This window comes from Thunnus thynnus, chromosome 12 (assembly GCF_963924715.1).
Source record: "Thunnus thynnus chromosome 12, fThuThy2.1, whole genome shotgun sequence".
Classification (NCBI taxonomy): Eukaryota; Metazoa; Chordata; class Actinopteri; order Scombriformes; family Scombridae; genus Thunnus; species Thunnus thynnus.
The window spans coordinates 24,717,252-24,733,979 of record NC_089528.1 but is presented as its reverse complement, the minus strand read 5'-3'; the positions used below and the strand labels follow the sequence as shown (position 1 = coordinate 24,733,979).

The 16,728-nt window shown below is 40.6% G+C and overlaps 2 protein-coding genes across 2 annotated transcripts in view; one reads left to right on the top strand and one right to left on the bottom strand.

The window, feature by feature from the left end:
- Positions 1–1,033: 1,033 nt before the first annotated feature.
- Positions 1,034–10,276, bottom strand: zgc:66427 (uncharacterized protein LOC406256 homolog). Its single transcript, XM_067606506.1, has 5 exons — positions 9,474–10,276; positions 7,558–7,653; positions 7,333–7,438; positions 5,528–5,629; positions 1,034–3,959 (listed from the first exon to the last, which is right to left on the bottom strand). The coding sequence occupies exons 1-4, from the start codon at positions 9,997–9,999 to the stop codon at positions 5,572–5,574; spliced, it is 786 nt and encodes a 261-aa protein (XP_067462607.1). The 5' UTR covers positions 10,000–10,276; the 3' UTR covers positions 1,034–3,959; positions 5,528–5,571.
- Positions 10,277–11,234: 958 nt separating this feature from the next.
- tep1 (telomerase-associated protein 1) overlaps positions 11,235–16,728 on the top strand; it is a 32,158-nt gene continuing 26,664 nt past the window's right edge. Inside the window, exons 1-9 of the mRNA XM_067606501.1 lie at positions 11,235–11,404; positions 12,145–12,674; positions 12,818–13,027; positions 13,211–13,360; positions 13,921–14,085; positions 14,178–14,315; positions 14,625–14,696; positions 14,982–15,106; positions 15,687–15,844. Of these exons, the coding sequence (XP_067462602.1) occupies positions 12,147–12,674; positions 12,818–13,027; positions 13,211–13,360; positions 13,921–14,085; positions 14,178–14,315; positions 14,625–14,696; positions 14,982–15,106; positions 15,687–15,844 (1,546 nt within the window). The 5' untranslated portion in view covers positions 11,235–11,404; positions 12,145–12,146. The remainder of the gene's footprint in view (positions 11,405–12,144; positions 12,675–12,817; positions 13,028–13,210; positions 13,361–13,920; positions 14,086–14,177; positions 14,316–14,624; positions 14,697–14,981; positions 15,107–15,686; positions 15,845–16,728) is intronic.

Sequence of the window (16,728 nt, the reverse complement as noted above, 5' to 3'; positions counted from 1 at the left end):
GTGTCTGAGAATGTTTGATCTGAAAACGTTCAGGAACCACATGTCTCAGCTGTTGCCAGACAGAGATTATAATTACAGCGATAAGAGTAAATTGCCACCAACTCAGTTTATTTCATCAATTAAAGCAGGAAGTGAAACAAAACAGATTATCAGACATTCGTATTAACACTACATTGTGTTTTTAGTCGGGCTCACAGCTGCATACGGTACATGTTCAACATTGAAAGTTAATTCTTGACCTTTGAAAAATGAGTCAACTAAAAAAAAAAAGAGAGAAGAAAATCACAACAATTTCCACTCAGCAGCTCTCCTCCAGGTTTCGGTGGTATTTCATGATCTTCATCAGCAGATGGAGTTTGTGAAACTGTGCAAAGTGGAAAAACATCTTCACAATTCGTTTATCTTTTTTCTGAGCGCGTTGAGGACTTCTCGTCCATGTTGGTTTAACAAGTTGAGATTGAAAGTTACCTTTGGCACAGAAGGAGAAATGGTCGAGGAAGATCATGTGATACTAGCAAAAGCTCTGCAACTTTCTTTTGTCAGCTACATACAGTCAATATTGCTCATTCTGAGCACTGAACACCTGAAGGTTTTTGTTTTTTTATCTATTTTAATGTAATTGTAATGTGTCTGCTGGTATTTCAGTATCAATGTACATTCAGGTAAGAATAAATTAACTGAATTCAGACTATTCCTGTATATATATTTTTAAAACATGTATAATTTAAACTTTTATCATGGAGCATTATAGAATTTAGAGCTGACATGAAACTCACATTTTTGCAGCTTCATTTTGAAACACTACAGAATTAATAGAGTTAGTTTGTGAGTCACTAAATAAAGTAGGATACCATTATTTTGAAAGTAGTTTTAAAAGATTTGCTTGTGACATCATTTAGTACTGTTAAGATTCATTTAAATACTCTCATTCAGGAAAGTGTTTCCTGTTTTAGATCTCACTAAACCGCACACAAACAACCACAAATGCCTTGTTGACACTTAAAAACACACAAGAACACACATCCACAAAACATCTCTCACACATATTTATTGTAAAAAATACATATAAAAACAATTTCTGAGACATACAAAAGATCGGAGCTTAGAAACAGTATAATGAACAGACAAAGACCAAGCCATTTTCTTGAATTGCATTACATATTTACAATTTAATAAATAAAATTCAATTTGTTTTTATACCAGAGTAAAAGGCAGATTGTCCATATCTTGGGGATGCAGAAACCACGGTGGTGACTCTTTGAAAAACATTCTCATCTAATACATCGGTCTCAAAGCGCAGGGCAGACAGGGGGGAAAAAATCGGGTGCCCTGCTTTTCAAAACCAAGGATTTAGGGACATTTATACAAAATACCATCCTTGGTTGGAGAGGAGCTAGTTTGTACACAGAGCGTTTAGTTAGCATTGGTAAAAATTGAGGTATTGCACCACACAGCTTAGAGGGGGTAAGAAATAAAACGAGAGTAACGTGGGGTTTTTAGATTGTCCTGTTATCTTTATCGACAACCCAACCACCACCACCAAAACCTCCCCCCCCCAACCCCCCCCCCCCCAAAAACACACACACACACACACACACACACACAAACACCCCACCCCTCCCAGCCAAAGTATACAACGTCATAACTTATCACCACAACAAATGTAACATCTAATGATCAATGCACCTCGTCCTCGGCACTCTCTCACACTATGCCTCCAATGCACATACAGGCAGACTTTTGGCATTAGTTTTCTATTCTCCAATACAAAAAAAATATATATATGAGAAACATGCACAGGGCTGCCCTCTAGTGGCGGGACAAGTCGTAGCACCTCAGACTGCAGGATACCAGGGACTACAAGAGGAAAAAAAAAAAAAAAAAAAGGGCCAGGGTGAACAATCTGGCCGGTAGGAAACCCGTGCACCGGGCCGACCTCTGTGCTGATCCATAACCACTGCAGGAAAGAGATTTTAACACATGGAACCGACTCGCCTTTTGAGCAGGCAGCGAAAGCAATCAATTCATGTTTTTTTTTTTTGTTTTTTTGTTTTTTTTTTTGTTCTCTCCCAGTTTCCCCCCCTGGCCTGGGCACAACCTGTATCAGACAGCATCTGTCGAGCAGCCTCGCTTCGCTGTTGGGCTTCCACCTCAGTTCAGCCATTTAAAAAAAAAAAAATCCCACACTACAAATAACCTGCTTGCACAAGAACCCCTTCACCAGGCAAAGGCAATCAGCACACACACACATACACACACACAGAGAAAAAGGCAAAGGAAAGCCATGTAGCACATTAAGCGATAATCATGATCATAATGTGGTAATATAATAGCTAAAATCCTAAAAATAGGGACGGGGAGGAGGGGGGGCTAGTTATGTAATTATTAACCATCATCTGTCCATAGCCTCCAGTGTCGGGAAAGGGGGGTGGGGGAGGGGGGGAGGCAGATACCACATGGTGTAAACATGCCCCAAAAATACATCCCTCAGTCCCTTTATCCCTCCCCGATCTGGCATTAGAATAACCAGATGGCGAAAACCGTCGCTTCGGGTCTGGTCCAAAAAATCCGGACTATACCCCAGAGAGTGTTTGAGAATGAAGAGGGAGAAGAGAGGAGAGGGGGGGTAGCGGGACCCAAACCGCATTCAGAGTAGACCGTGATCCACGTTTGCGTACCAATGCCACACGTTAACAGGATGTTGCAAGAGTGACATAAGTTTAAAAAAAAAAAAAAAAAAACCCGCTTGACCAAGCAGACTTGTGGGCGATTTACAGTAAACACACACACACACACACACACACACACACACACACTTTTCCTAAGAATATACAGTCATGCTCAGGACATTTCCTGTCCCTGGTCATCATCTGGACGCATATGCACACACACACACACACACAAACACACACACAACTTTATCCCAGACTTTGTGTAAAACAAACAAACAAAACAAAAAAAAAGAAAAATCAGCCTTGAGGGACAAAAGTGCTCAAATCGGTGCCAACACCAGCGCTACTATGGCCCTATGAAATGCCTACAAACCTTCCTAAAAAAAAAACACTCACCAAGTAGCAGCACATTAAACTCAGCGCTAACTTAACCACCTACAAGAAACTGACCTACTCAGAAAAAAAAAAAAAAGCCCCCAAACTTCCCCTGAAATGTTTACAGATAATAGAAAACAGAAAAAACACCAAGCGACGGCGGCCCCCCCATTCACCAATAAAAAAAAAAAAAATTAAAAAAAAAAAAACAAGCCCTCAACCTCCAGCTAGCTCAAAAAAATAAAGCAACGTTTGTATGGTAACAGTTCACGCTTTCAGTATGAGGTCGGTTCATTTGGGGGGTTTAGCCGAGGAAAGAAACATTCATCCGATGTATGACATGGAACAATACTCTTTTTGCAAAATACTTGATAAAATGACCGATCCCGTTCAGAGGGAGAAAAAATACACAGGAGAGGATCCAGAGTCACAGTTAAGACAACTTTTTTGTTTGTTTGTTTGTTTGTTTGTTTTTGCGTTCCTCCCCAAGTTCAACATCTTTCTGGGGGCAAGTTCCATCGTTTCTGGGATGATAATATTTTATTTGTCATATTTTTTTTTTTTTTTTGTATGTTCTGCTCGTTCAAGTCCATTAAAAATAGAAACGGGAACCCATCCGCTTCTGTTCCAACAAAGGGGGGTCTCGACCGGAGATTTAGACGGAGCGGCTGCTGTTGTTGGCTTTGTACTGTTGGGAGTTTGAGTTTGCTTGAAATGGTCTAGACCGGGTTCGAATGGACTGATCCGGATTGGAGAGCGTCGGGGGGCGTCGCTATCTGTAGCTTTCCTCTTAGGATCGTCTGTTCTCCGCTCAAATAAAAAAGGTTTGCGTCTGAGAGGGACAGTGGGTTTTAATTTGTTCAATTACACATTTTTTTTTATTGAGATTTCATTGGGATTCAGTGTAGTCTCCTGTAAGAGTGGAGAAAAAAAAGAGACAAAGTGACCATTAGTGGTGCATCCTGTAATGACTGTATTTAAATATAGTCTACAACAAGGCTGTGAAATATGACTGAAATCAATTTAGGGCTGCAACCAACGATTATTTTCATTTTCAATTAACTGTTTAGTCTATAAAATATCATCAGCCTACATCGGTGTCTTTCCTCTCTGGGAAAACTCAATGCCTGTTGACGCTGATGTTTGGTGTTGTGACCGTTTTCATCTTATGTCTTTCAAACACGTTAAACTCAATGCAGGAAACATCTGTTTACTGGCAACATCTGTTTACATTGGCTGTGTAATAAATACAGCTGCTACCGACCACAATGTGTCCACAAGAGCACAAGAGTCCTGAAAACTGGCATCAGCTCAGATTTTTTTTAATCTTGTTTAATTCCTCATTTAAATCCACATTCTGCTAATTTTACTGCTTGAAATTAGAAAATCATTTAATCTGCAGTTTTTGGGCTTTTTTTTGTGTCAGATTCTAAATATGGTTTTGATGACGTAGTAAGTTTTGATATTGGTGCCAAAATGCAGCTATCACATCGGCACTAGTGTTAAAACATTCCAGAAAATCAAATATCAAAAAATACCCATCCCTAAAAATGAAAATGATGAGTAATTATTGTTGATGAGCTAATGTTTGACACTGATTATGTCATTTCTTTTGTATTTACTGTAGCCTGCAGATTCCACATTGACCAAATGAATCACAGTCGTCCTTGTGACTCTTCTGTGTTATTATGCAATACGCTATTTTGCTATGAAGTGGGCTATAATCTAGAGATCCGTCAATTAATCAATTTGTTGATTGACAGCAAATATTTTTATATATTTTGATAAATGATGATGATAAATAATCATTTTTTTAAACAACAAACATTTTCTGGTTCCAGCTTCTCAAATGTGACTGTTTGCTCTTTTCCTTGAGAAACATCTCATAGACTAAATGATTAATCGATTACTTGTGAAAATGATCAGCAGATTAATCGATAGTGAAAATAATCGTTAGTCGCAGCTCCGCTATCTTCTACTCTAGCGACACCTTTGTAGATTCTGGTTTATTACGTCATAGCTGCTTCTCACAAACATGGTTTAGGTTTGTCTCAGGGTTCCCACGCCTTCTTAAACATCAAATTCAAGAACTTTTCCAGGCTCCAGTCGCCTCAAATTCAAGGCCCCCAACACGGAATAGTTTGAGACACGGATCAGGATTAATCACTGTTACAACACAGAGTTTTTATAATGAGAACTAGCAGGCGTTACAGAAGCTCACAGACTATGTGGTCTCTCGCCTTCTTCAAGCACTTTCAATGACCCACATCTATTTATGTCTTCTCTCAAAAAAGGCCTTGATTTTTAAAAAAATTTTTTTTACCCCCTCAAATTCACAAACTTTAAAGGATTTCAAGGAGCCGTGGGAACCCAGATGCTTGCATTATCTCAACAGACGCATTGTTATGCTGAACACTGTGACTAGTTTCATGTCCTGGTTATTGAGTCACACTCACACACACACTCACACACACACATACCTGAGTCTGGTTGGCCACTGCGGGGAACACATGTGACCTGTGAGTCAATCGAAGGGATGTTCGGGGCAGCAGGGCTTCACCTTGGACCAGGAATCAATGCAGCTACAGACAAAGAGGTGGAGACACGGAGACGTTATTACATTCTGATTAACTCATGTTAATGTGCCAAAAAGCTCTTACGGTGTGTTTTTGACAGCAGCGTCTCCCGCATGACTTAATCCACTTACTCCCAGTGTGAAACCAGACTAAATGTAATCACCGCAGTGGGCTGTGATTAAGTTTAAGGGCTCTCTGGCTTCTTAAGTGAGACGGGACCAGGAGTAAAAGACGCCAGAAAGCAGGAGCTCATGAGCTAATCGCTAATAAATGCAACTCTACTTTCCTCATGTAGTACGCGGCTTTGTTGTACTGTGTGATTATGTTCGGCTCTGTCGTCTTTTTTTTTTTTTTTGATTCTGAAATTCAAGGTTTTTTCCAAATCTCAGCTGCTCCACTGGGCGGACCAGAATTTGCAATTACAACAGCCAAAAGGCCACACCTAAAAAAATTAAAAAAAATAAAAACCTGTGGTACAAAACGGAGAGCCGACACTTTTTCCATCGATACAAAAGACAGATGTGTTTTATGGTTTCTTTATCTGAGCTGAACGTATCTGATTTAATCCCGAGTGTCAACGTTCTCTCTCTCGTATCACGTCTGCTTATTGTTGTTGATTTTACAACACCTTGAACAAACAATGATACCTTTGACCAAAAAAAAAAAAAAAAAGAAGAAGAAGAAGAAGAAAAAAAAGAAGCATAAATGATCTTCCTTATGGCAGATTGCCTAATCTCTGTGTATTTCATGTCTCAGCAAATCCATTCTCACAACTGTGCTGAAATTTACAGGAAACGAAGAAAAGCTCCTTGGAAGTTTGGGGGAAAAACTCTTCGACATTACAGCATGCTTCGAGAATGACTTGCTCATGATTTGTAGTAAATGGGCTGAAACATGCGTAGCGTTAAGCAATAGTGGTCCTTTCACAGTGTCACGGTTATTTATTTTTCCTAGAAGTTTCCAAACTCTTATAAAACACTTGGCCGGCTGATCTGGTGGATCTGTGACTACATCTGATTACTTTTTAATGATCGTGCTGTTGTTGTGACACTTGTGAAATCTCTGCTGACAAATATCCATGTTATGTACTTGCATACTAAATTATTAGAAGACTGAGGTATTTATCAAGTCACTCTTGAAACTGCACTTACTGGATTAGTTGCCAACTACTAAATTAATCAGCAATTTAAATTTATTGATAGTTTCTATGACAGTAAACTGAATATCTTTATATTGTAGACTGTTGCTCGGGACAAAAGAAGACATTTTAGGACGTCATCTTGGATTTTTGGGAAACACTGATTGACATTTTCACCATTTTCTGACACTTTATGGAGCAAACAACTGATCAATAATGAAAATAATCATCAGTTGCAGCCCTAATTTTGCAGTATGTTCAAAAATGATGCTGCTCGACAGTTTCTAAACACGATACCTTCTGAGAACATCACATCATAGTCGAGGACAACGGGTCGCTGCTGTGATTATCAGTATGAGTAGTGATATGTGCGCTTGTACAAAAACAACCTTTGCTTCCTTAATTTACAGAAACTCAGCCTGGTTACCACACTCTTTCAGATCTGGAAACAACTAAATACACTTTTACAACCGTGTGCACAATCTCACCTGCGCTCATTTGCATTCTACCGCTCTCCTTTTCTGTTTTATCTGTCCGCATTTTATTATTTTATGAACGTGAGCTTGGTTACCTCTTATGGTAGACACACAGGCAGGCCAGCCTGGCGATGGTCTCTCCCTGTACCAGATCCTCCAAACAGATGGAGCACTCGCCGCTGTCTTTACTGAGCACATCCGCTGTAAACACACACACACACACACACACACAGAGAAACCATCAGCGTTTCCAGCCTTTTTTTATTTTATTTTAAAAAAAAACACATCCGTTGGAGTCATTTCCGTGATGTGATACTTACTATTGTAAGGTAAGGGAGGAGATGTGAGGCAGCTCAACAGGTGATCCTCAATCCGACCCCCCGGGAAAGGCTTCGAGCAGAAAGGACAGCGGATATCTGCACGGAGACAACGGAGTCCAGATTAACACTCCGTCGTGTCACGGCGAGACATAAATGATAGATGATGCACACATCACATTGAGCGCAGGCACCCCGTGTTCGGACATCTAGATTACACTGGGCCGACTTTACACAGTCAGCAAAGTGTAAGAGCTGTATTCTCGTCCTGGAGACAGCGCGAATGATGTTACCTTGAGTGTAACTGACCCCAAATAGTCTGAGGCTTTATTTGACTGCGCGCGCCACAGAAAACAGTGACTCCGGGCTGCCATGGCCACAGCCGTCCACGGATGGGACGGTGCCTTGCTGCCCTACATTCTCCTCCTCCATGTAGGAGCCGCTGCCAGGCAGCACTGAGCGGGCATGTCAAGTTTTGACCCATTTCTCTACACTTGCTAGAGGGCTGGCCTGGGAAACCCACCACCACCCTGTTGTGTTTTGGCACGAAATGCCACGTTCGTCGTCACCCCGCCACATTTCTTTGCGTTTGATGATCTAATCCGGACCAAAAAAGGCAATTTTACTTCCTCTACAAACTCATGTTCCCCTTCTGTTGAACTTTAACCGCAGAGCGACGGTTGGTTACTTAATGTTTTGAACTTGCGAGCTGCAGGAATAACCGTTGACGACCACTGTCAATAGGCTTTGAGACATGAAAGAGTTTGTATGTCACCACTTCTAGTTTTACACCACCGGCTCTGCTTCGTACAATGGGGTCTCTGATTAATACAGTCGTCATGCAAGCACGGGAAAGAAGATTATCTGTTCAGGAATGTAAATTCCTCAAATAATCCATTTTAATTTCAGACTGGGTAGATTGTGGGTTGTGACGGGAGATATTTTGATACAAAATCAATAGTTTGATATAAAACAAGTGCTGTCTTGGAGTTCAAACAGCTTTTCTTGACCTTAAAGACTGCTGTGGGGTGAAATGTTTCTTTTTTTTCCCTGGAATATATTTTTTTTACTGTTATCAGAATCAGCTTTATTGGCCAAGTATGTTTACGCATCCAAGGAATTTGACTCCAGTTTCTAGTAGATCTCAATGTACTTACACGCAACAATGTTCAGAAAGATTAACAATGGAAAACAAAGATAATTCAACATAACCATATCACTGTTCTCTACCTACAAGTAAGTGGGTGGAAATATAGGAACATAAATATAGAAATAAGTAGACGACAACTCACAATGTCTGTAAACAGGATACAAGTAGTGCAAAGAGAAAGTGATGTTACTTTATATACATGCAGTCGGTGGTTATGCACAGTATAGACAAGCTGCTAAAATATACAGTGATGAATATGTAGATATTTTGTTGCACATTTTGTATTTTGAACTAAAATCTATATATAATCTGTGACTACAGTGGGTATTATAGTGTTACAGGGTTACTGCACAGTGACTCATGTCATGTCACTGTTATGTCTGAGTCAAGTGAACCATCTTTACACATTTCTTGGTCGTTATATTCACATTCCTATTATTTTTTGTCTGATCACATGTCACCTCTTCTGTTTTTTGGGGGGGGATACATATCAGCTGTTTTATGGAATCTTTGACCGTCGTGCGCAGAATTTCTGTCTCATTAAGGTATTTAGATGTTGGGTCATTTTGTTTTGCTTTATTTGTCAAGCTTGAAAAATCGCATTTGAGCTGTGTTAACATCTACAAACAGAAAACACAATCAACCTCTGTTGGAGGCCAGCCAGTTATTGTGGTTTAGTGTTACTTATAGGGCACAAAAGCTTGAAAAAAAAAAGAGAAATTACATGTATGGAAAAATGCTGCCGCTTTGTGTGAATATGTTAACTTACTGCCATGTCGGTTGTTGACACGGTAAAGGCCGATCCAAGCCTCTGACACCGGCCGCTGGTGTGTGCCTCGGACCCGGGCGGATCTTGCGCCGACGCTGCGGGCGGAAGAGTGCCGATTCCCGGGCAGCCGCTCGGAAAAAGTGCGGTGGGGCGTGCGGCCTGTCTCCACTTCGGGCTGGTGCTCCGCGTCGACGGGAGCCTCCGGGCTCACATTCCCGTCCTCCTCGGGCTTCCCCTCGCTGTTGTTGTCGTCCGCAGGTGACGCCTGGCTGATGCTGGAGGGGATGCTGTGGTGGTCAGCGGGGCTGCCGTCGGCGCTCGCCCCATGCTGCCCGAGGTCCGAGTCGCTGCCTTCCTCCGAGCGGCTCCGGTTGGCCTCCGTGTCCTCAAAGCTCCCGGAGAAGTCCACCATGAGACTGGTGGGCCTGGTACAGCGGGGGCGCCGGTAGGAATCCCGCTTTGTGCCATCTTTTCCGAAAGCAGAGGGAACCGGCTCTTCCTGTAGGCGGCTTGCTCTCGTCCCCATCTCTGGCCGGCTGCAGCTAATTCAGCCGAGCTGCTTCCTCAACGCGAACCGCGACACAACAAGGTGGACGAGTTCACCTCAAAACGACCCTTAAACTGTCAAATATTCGGCTATGAGGTTTAAATAATAACCACTGCCTGGCAACCGAGCTCTACGAGGACGTTAGAAGTAGTCCGACGTCGCTTCTGTGGCCTCAGTTTGTCCTTTCTGTCCACATTTTCCTTTCTTTTTTGACGTGCCCGTTTGTCGCTACTGCAGCGGAAATAGAGCGTTCTCGCTTCCTCCTATGAGCCGCACACACACACAGTTACGGTAACGTCATCGTGTTTCCCGTTTGTCCCAGTTTGTTTGTTTTTTCTTAAGTTACAACAGAACAGAAAGAGAAACACATGTTCATCATGAGATTTTATTATTATTTTTAGCTAAGTTTCATATTTATAGATGTAAGTTTGTCAACAAAAAACTCCCTTCTCAGTTTTTCTTAAAGAATGTGACCTGCACTAATAAGAAGGCTGTAAAAACTCTAAATGAGTGTATTTTTTAATGTCTTTATTTAACTAGTCTATTATTCTATTCTATCCTATTATTATTCTATTTATTTATGTACTTATTTAGGTATTCGCTGTTTTTATTCTTATTTTAATTATTTTTTCTTTCTATTTCTTATGTGTTGTTTGTGAACTCCATCTGGCATTTTGTTCTTAAGAATGTAACGTTGTTTATTGTACTTAATGAAGGTTAAAAAAAAAAAAAAAAAAAACTCCCAACGCATAAAAAATCAGAAATGTGCGCATACAGTTAGCACACTCCAATGATTTAAAAAACAAAACAAAACAGATTTTATTGCCTACCTTTTCTGTAAAGTTATTTATCTATTATTTATTATTATTATTAGTTATCATGTTGACTGTATTAACAAACTGAAAGTGAAGTCCTGTATGTTTTCTTTATTTTATTATGATACCTAATTATTTTCTGTTTCTTTTTTAATGTCACATGTTGTAAGTGACGCTTTCTATAAATAAAGTGGAGGGGGAAAATCTAAACATTAAAGAATATATTCACGTTAATATATTTTTGTGTTTGTAAGCGATTTGTAAGCGATTATTGTTTATGCTGCTTTTACATTCTAGCCCTTATTTGACTTTTTAATTTTAATAATTTGGGAGTAGGCACCGATATGTGCGTTATTACGGTAAAAAAGTACACAATATTACCCACCAATCAGCGCTCTCTAACCAGGCAGCTGGTCGTATGAGGAAATTTACTGTAAACTGGAACCGATTCATCGCTTCAACCCACTGAATGACTCCACATGACACCAAAGGCTGATATTAAACATCAAGAGACACGTTTTTTTCAGAGTCGGCGACCTGTCTGCGGTGTTAAAATTGTGTTCGTTGCGGTGAGTTGTCTGCGTCAAGCATTACTACCTACCACACCTATGCAAACTTGAGTCATAACAGAGAAGTTGTGAGAGGAAACACCTTGTCCGTGGTCTCAGTTTAGGCCAGTAGCTGTAGTGATATGATTTTCTGTCTTATAGCTAAATAACAGATTTTCCTCCACACAGTCTAGCAGTTTAAACTTTACATTTACATGAATATAAAGTGGTATTTTGTCAACATGAAGGAGATTGGAGCACACCAAAAACTCAGTTCTTCATCTTATTAAAACTTATTGGTGTTTATTTAAACATTTTCTTGCAGTGGAAGAGTTCTAATGTGGTCCAGAGCTGGATTTCGGGTGTCTCTTCAATTTGGCAAAATACTTTTCAACAGTTTCACCAGTACTTGGCTGACATATACTACTGTGTGGAGGATTTCTGATTTCCATAGTATTTTACTATTTTTTTAATGTTATATATGCATTACTGTGCTCCTGGTGTCTAATGAAACTCTCTCTAATCTATGCGGACTTTGTCCAGACTTTGCTCCCTTTTTATGGATGGTTTTCTTTAAGCAACACACCCTTAACTACTGTAGTACAATGCTTGTTTAAACAGTTAAAGGAATGCTACTTAACAGCTTATACATCGCTATACTTCATGCTGTATAGGGTTTTGAAGGTTTGTGTTTGTCAGTAAGAGGTGGAGCTCAGATTTGTGATGACCTTTGACCTTCTGATTGATGTGTTTCTCTACAGAGATGAGGGAGCTGACTTTGCAGCAGCCAAACGTGGCCCCGGGAGAGCAGCAGCAGCAGCAGCAGCAGCAGCAGGCCACATGTGGGAGAAGTTTGGCTTCCAGCTATGCTCCTCCGAATCTGGAGAATAAGTATCTAGTGCCGACGTCCACGCTGATACCACAGCCAAGCTCTCCCCTTTTAACCTTTGCAGTGCAGCCCTCCTCCTGCCCGTCTCTCCAGCCCTCCAGCCTGCCTTCCACGTCTTCCACCCTCCTCTTCAGCTCCTCCTTCTCGCCCTCCCTCCTCAGCACCGAGAACAAGCTCCTAAATAGCGCTTCATCCCGTCTCTCCTTTCCCTTAACCTCCTCGACATCGATCCCCATTAACTCTCTGCTCTCCACATCTCTGGCCAGCGGTGCTCTGCTCAATCGCTTTGCTCATCCTCCCTCGTTCCTTCATCCCGGTCTGGACGGAGAACAGAAGAAGGGCGACAGAGGAGATGAAGGCAGAGAGGAAATATCTGAAGCCTGTTTTGAAGAAACAAGTGTGGTACATGAGATGCTCTTCATTTTTTAACTTTTTTGCACAAACTGATAATGAAATTAACTGGAATGGTGATACTCTTAAGTGAAATATTCTGAATAATCTCATTTTGTGGTACTAATGTTTTCACCTGATGTTTTTTTAATCAGCAATACTCCGAGGAAGATGATGTGTTGCCAGAAGAGGAGAAGGAGATGGAGGAGGAGGAGGAGGATGCTGGCTCAACCATGGAGTTACCTGTCCTGGAAACAGAGATGAGCAACCAGGAACACGACCAAACTATAGTCAGCAGACAGGAGGAGTTTGCTGAAGTTGATAGAGGAAAAGAAGATATTGAAGAGGAGATGAAAGATAAAAAGGTAGAAGAAGATATTATACAGGATACTGAATGTCATATGTAAATAGTCTTTATTTTGTTTAGTTTTTGGTGCTGTCTTCAAGGCCCTCCTGTGTCCTGTCTTCTTATTTCATGCAGTAATTAAAGTGACTCTTATGAGCTGTAAATAATTCATTCTTCATCGCCTTCCTGTCTTGTCCTTCAGTATCTCCTGCTGAACACCGTGTGTTGCTCCTTGGTCAATAAGTGTACTCCGCCAGGACAGAAAGACTGGGACTCGGAGGAGAGTGTGTGGACCAGGATCAAAAACCTAGCGAAGGACATTTCCGTCAACGACCCGCAGTTTCTTCTCAAGGTGCGGACGCATGTCTTCGTGTTTGTTGGTGTATCTGAGGCTGTTTTTTTATTTGCAGAAACAAGCAGAGCGTATCTACACTCTGAATGTGGACTTTTATATGAACTTAACTGGCAACGTTTCGACCTTAGTACGTCTTCATCAGGCTAATAGATAACATGATAAAGCAAGATATACAATATATCTGCAAAAAAATAGATTACCTCATGACGTCATACTCAACTAATCTAGCAAAGCAAACCAGAAAAACACTCATTGTCAAAAAATACAGTAATCATAGAAAATCACTTGATACATAGGAAATGTTTAAATATGTTTTAAGAAAGGGGGGAGTACACAATATAAGACAACAACTTTAAAGATTGAATAGACCCCATTGACTAGAAAAAAATCTATTGCGTTATGAATTGAAACATTGAAACTTTTTCATTCTCAGATCAGATATTCTGATGTAACCGAGTGAAGTTGGTTCAGTAGTGACAGTGCACAGTGCAGCAGTGAGAGGTCAGAATCATTTTCATCAGTCATATATATAGTCTGTTCTTTCTTTTTTCATCCAGGTGGCAGTTTACACCCGACAGGAGCTGAACATCCGCATCACAGCAAACTTCTTACTGGCTCTGGCTGCCAATCAGCCTTCCACCAAGCCTCATGTCCGCAGATACTTCTGCGCTGCTGTACAGCTGCCCTCAGATTGGCTGGAAGTAGTGAGAATCTACAGCACAGTGAGTCTTAATGAGCATCTATGGTTGAATCTCGATGTGTCGCCCCCCCCACCTCTCTGTCCAGTCTAAACCACACGTTTGTCTGTTTCCAGTGCTTCAGCCGCTCGCTGCCGATGTGCCTGAAGAAGGCGATGGCCGACAAGTTCAAGCAGTTCAGCGAGTATCAGCTGGCCAAATACAACACACGCAAACACCGCTGCAAGCACAGCCGCAACAGACGCAAAGGCAAGGTATAGAAAAATTTGTTTTCATTCTCTTGTTTTATAATTTCTGTAGATATAAACACATTAAATACATTTATTAACAATATTACAGCCCTTTTACTAATACAGAGATAGAGAACTGTCTGTTAATGAGACTGTTAAGTGTGTTTCCTGATCTCTCTTATGGTAACAAAAACATTTAAACCCACGCACTCTTAAGTTGTCTCAGCTGGTGCATAGTTTCTCTTTTCGTAGAATAGATGGTGAAAAGTCTAATTTCTCGTAATGAACACTTAATGAATAGTTTGTTCTACATACATTATCTGTGATTTCCAGAAACCAACTGATGCGCAGCTGAAAAAGTGGGCGAATTTGCTCAGATCAGATGCATCTATGCTGAAGAAACTTGTGAGTCAATATACTTTTATATTGTGTCATGAAATACAGTTTTTGGTTGTTTTTAAATTTTGAGTCATATTCAATGTAGTGTTGGAGATTTGTATCTATTGCAGATTATGAATTTAAAACCGTATTTGTAATAAGAATTGATATAATTTCTGATCACTAAAACCACTCTTCTTGGTGTTTTACAAGAACGTTTATATTTCCTGCACACTTTCTGTCACAGAGTTTTCTTTGCGTAGCGGCACACCGGGAAACGTCTTGATTGTAACAGTGTTTGTGTTTATGCAGCTGCAGGTAGAAGGCAAAAAAGTGGTGGTGGATAAAAAGCAGAGTGAGTTCAGTATGAAGAAGATGATCAAGAAGCTTCACATTAAAGAACCAGCTGAACACGTTATGGCCATCCTGGGAAGAAAGTAAGACACACACACACACTGATGACTTCCACAGAGCCTGTACATGCTTAATGTATCACTTAATCAGTTGGTTAAATTAAAGTAGCTGTTAAGTATTTTTCACACAGAGCGAGCCCAGATATAACATTCTACTTCAATTTACTCCTCATTTCTTTTCTCCTGTGGTGGAAAATAAAATTTATATTGTGTGTTCTATTTCTAGGAAGTGTAAAAATACTTTACATTTTGTGTTTGTATAAAATATCTTTTAGTGTTTGCATCAGTTTTACATGCACCAACACACAAATGCAAATTTCTGGCAAGTGAAAATGTGCACAATAGTCCAGCTGCCTGCACAAGAACTACAATCTCTGTTACTTAAGAGTGTTTCTTCAGAGGAAACTGAACATTTACTGTCCTTCAGTGTTTCTTTAATGCATTCTTTAGACAGTGTGAAGGTAGACAGAGGAATGGAGACGTGGGAGAAAAATGCTTCACTCTCCTTTTGTGATATCTTTGTCGTACTAGAGGCGAGTGACTTTACCACTGTCTCTGGGCGTGTCCTGCTTCCACTTCATGCTGTGTGGTGTGTTTGTCCCAGGTATCCTGCTGACCTGAAGGCGTTCACCCGCAGTGGGATGAAAGGTGTTTGGGACAGAGAGAGAGCCAGTCAGCGAATGAAGCTGAAACAGCCAGAGACGTGGGAACGGCTGCTCAGTCAGGAGGGCAACAAGGCCGCCACCTGGGAGAAGCTCATAGGTCTGATGAGTGTATATATATATGTACAGTTTTTAAAAAATTGCCTTCAAAATGTCAAGATGCTCCATGAATGTATCTAGTGAAATTTGACTGGAGGCTTTTTTTCCAGCAGTTGTTTGTTTCATATTTACACAAGTTCCTCATATGTGTGTTTAAAAAAAAAAAGTTGCATCTTGGCGTTTAATTGTGCAACATGCAGACGCTTGCTGGCCAAAGTAGTGTCATCACTCATCCATCTTGTCCCAGGACAAGACGATCACAAACAAATTAATCAGTTATCACACAAAAACTTCTTCTTTTATCTTTTTGTTCCTATAATAAGTTCTGTTATACTGGTAATAATTGCAATATGTGAAATAATAATTTAAAAAAGACGACATGCAGAAATATACAGTTAAAGGACCAGTGTGTAAGATTTAGTGGTGTCTAGCGATTGTTGCAGATTGTAACCAACTGAATACCCCTCCCCTTCCAAGTGTGTAGGAGAACCTACAGTGACCACGAAACTTGCAAAAAACGTGAAAGGTCCTCTCTACAGCCAGTGTTTGGTTTGTCCGTTCTGGGCTACCGTAGAAACATGGCGGGCTCTGTGGAAGAGGACCTGCTCTCTATGTAGATATAAAGGGCTCATTCTAAGCTAACGAATGTTAACGAAAACACAAAAATTATTATTTTCAGGTGATTATACACTAATTAAAACATACTTATAAATATTATATTCCATTTCTGCCAATAGAGCCCCCTAAATCTTACACACTGGTCCTTTAAAACTACTTGTGCATATAATGTACAGCACAACACGCTCTACATACCAGACACAAGTCCACATATACATTTGTTTGAAAACACACACTTGTGTATTACAAACTTACAAACATTCAAAC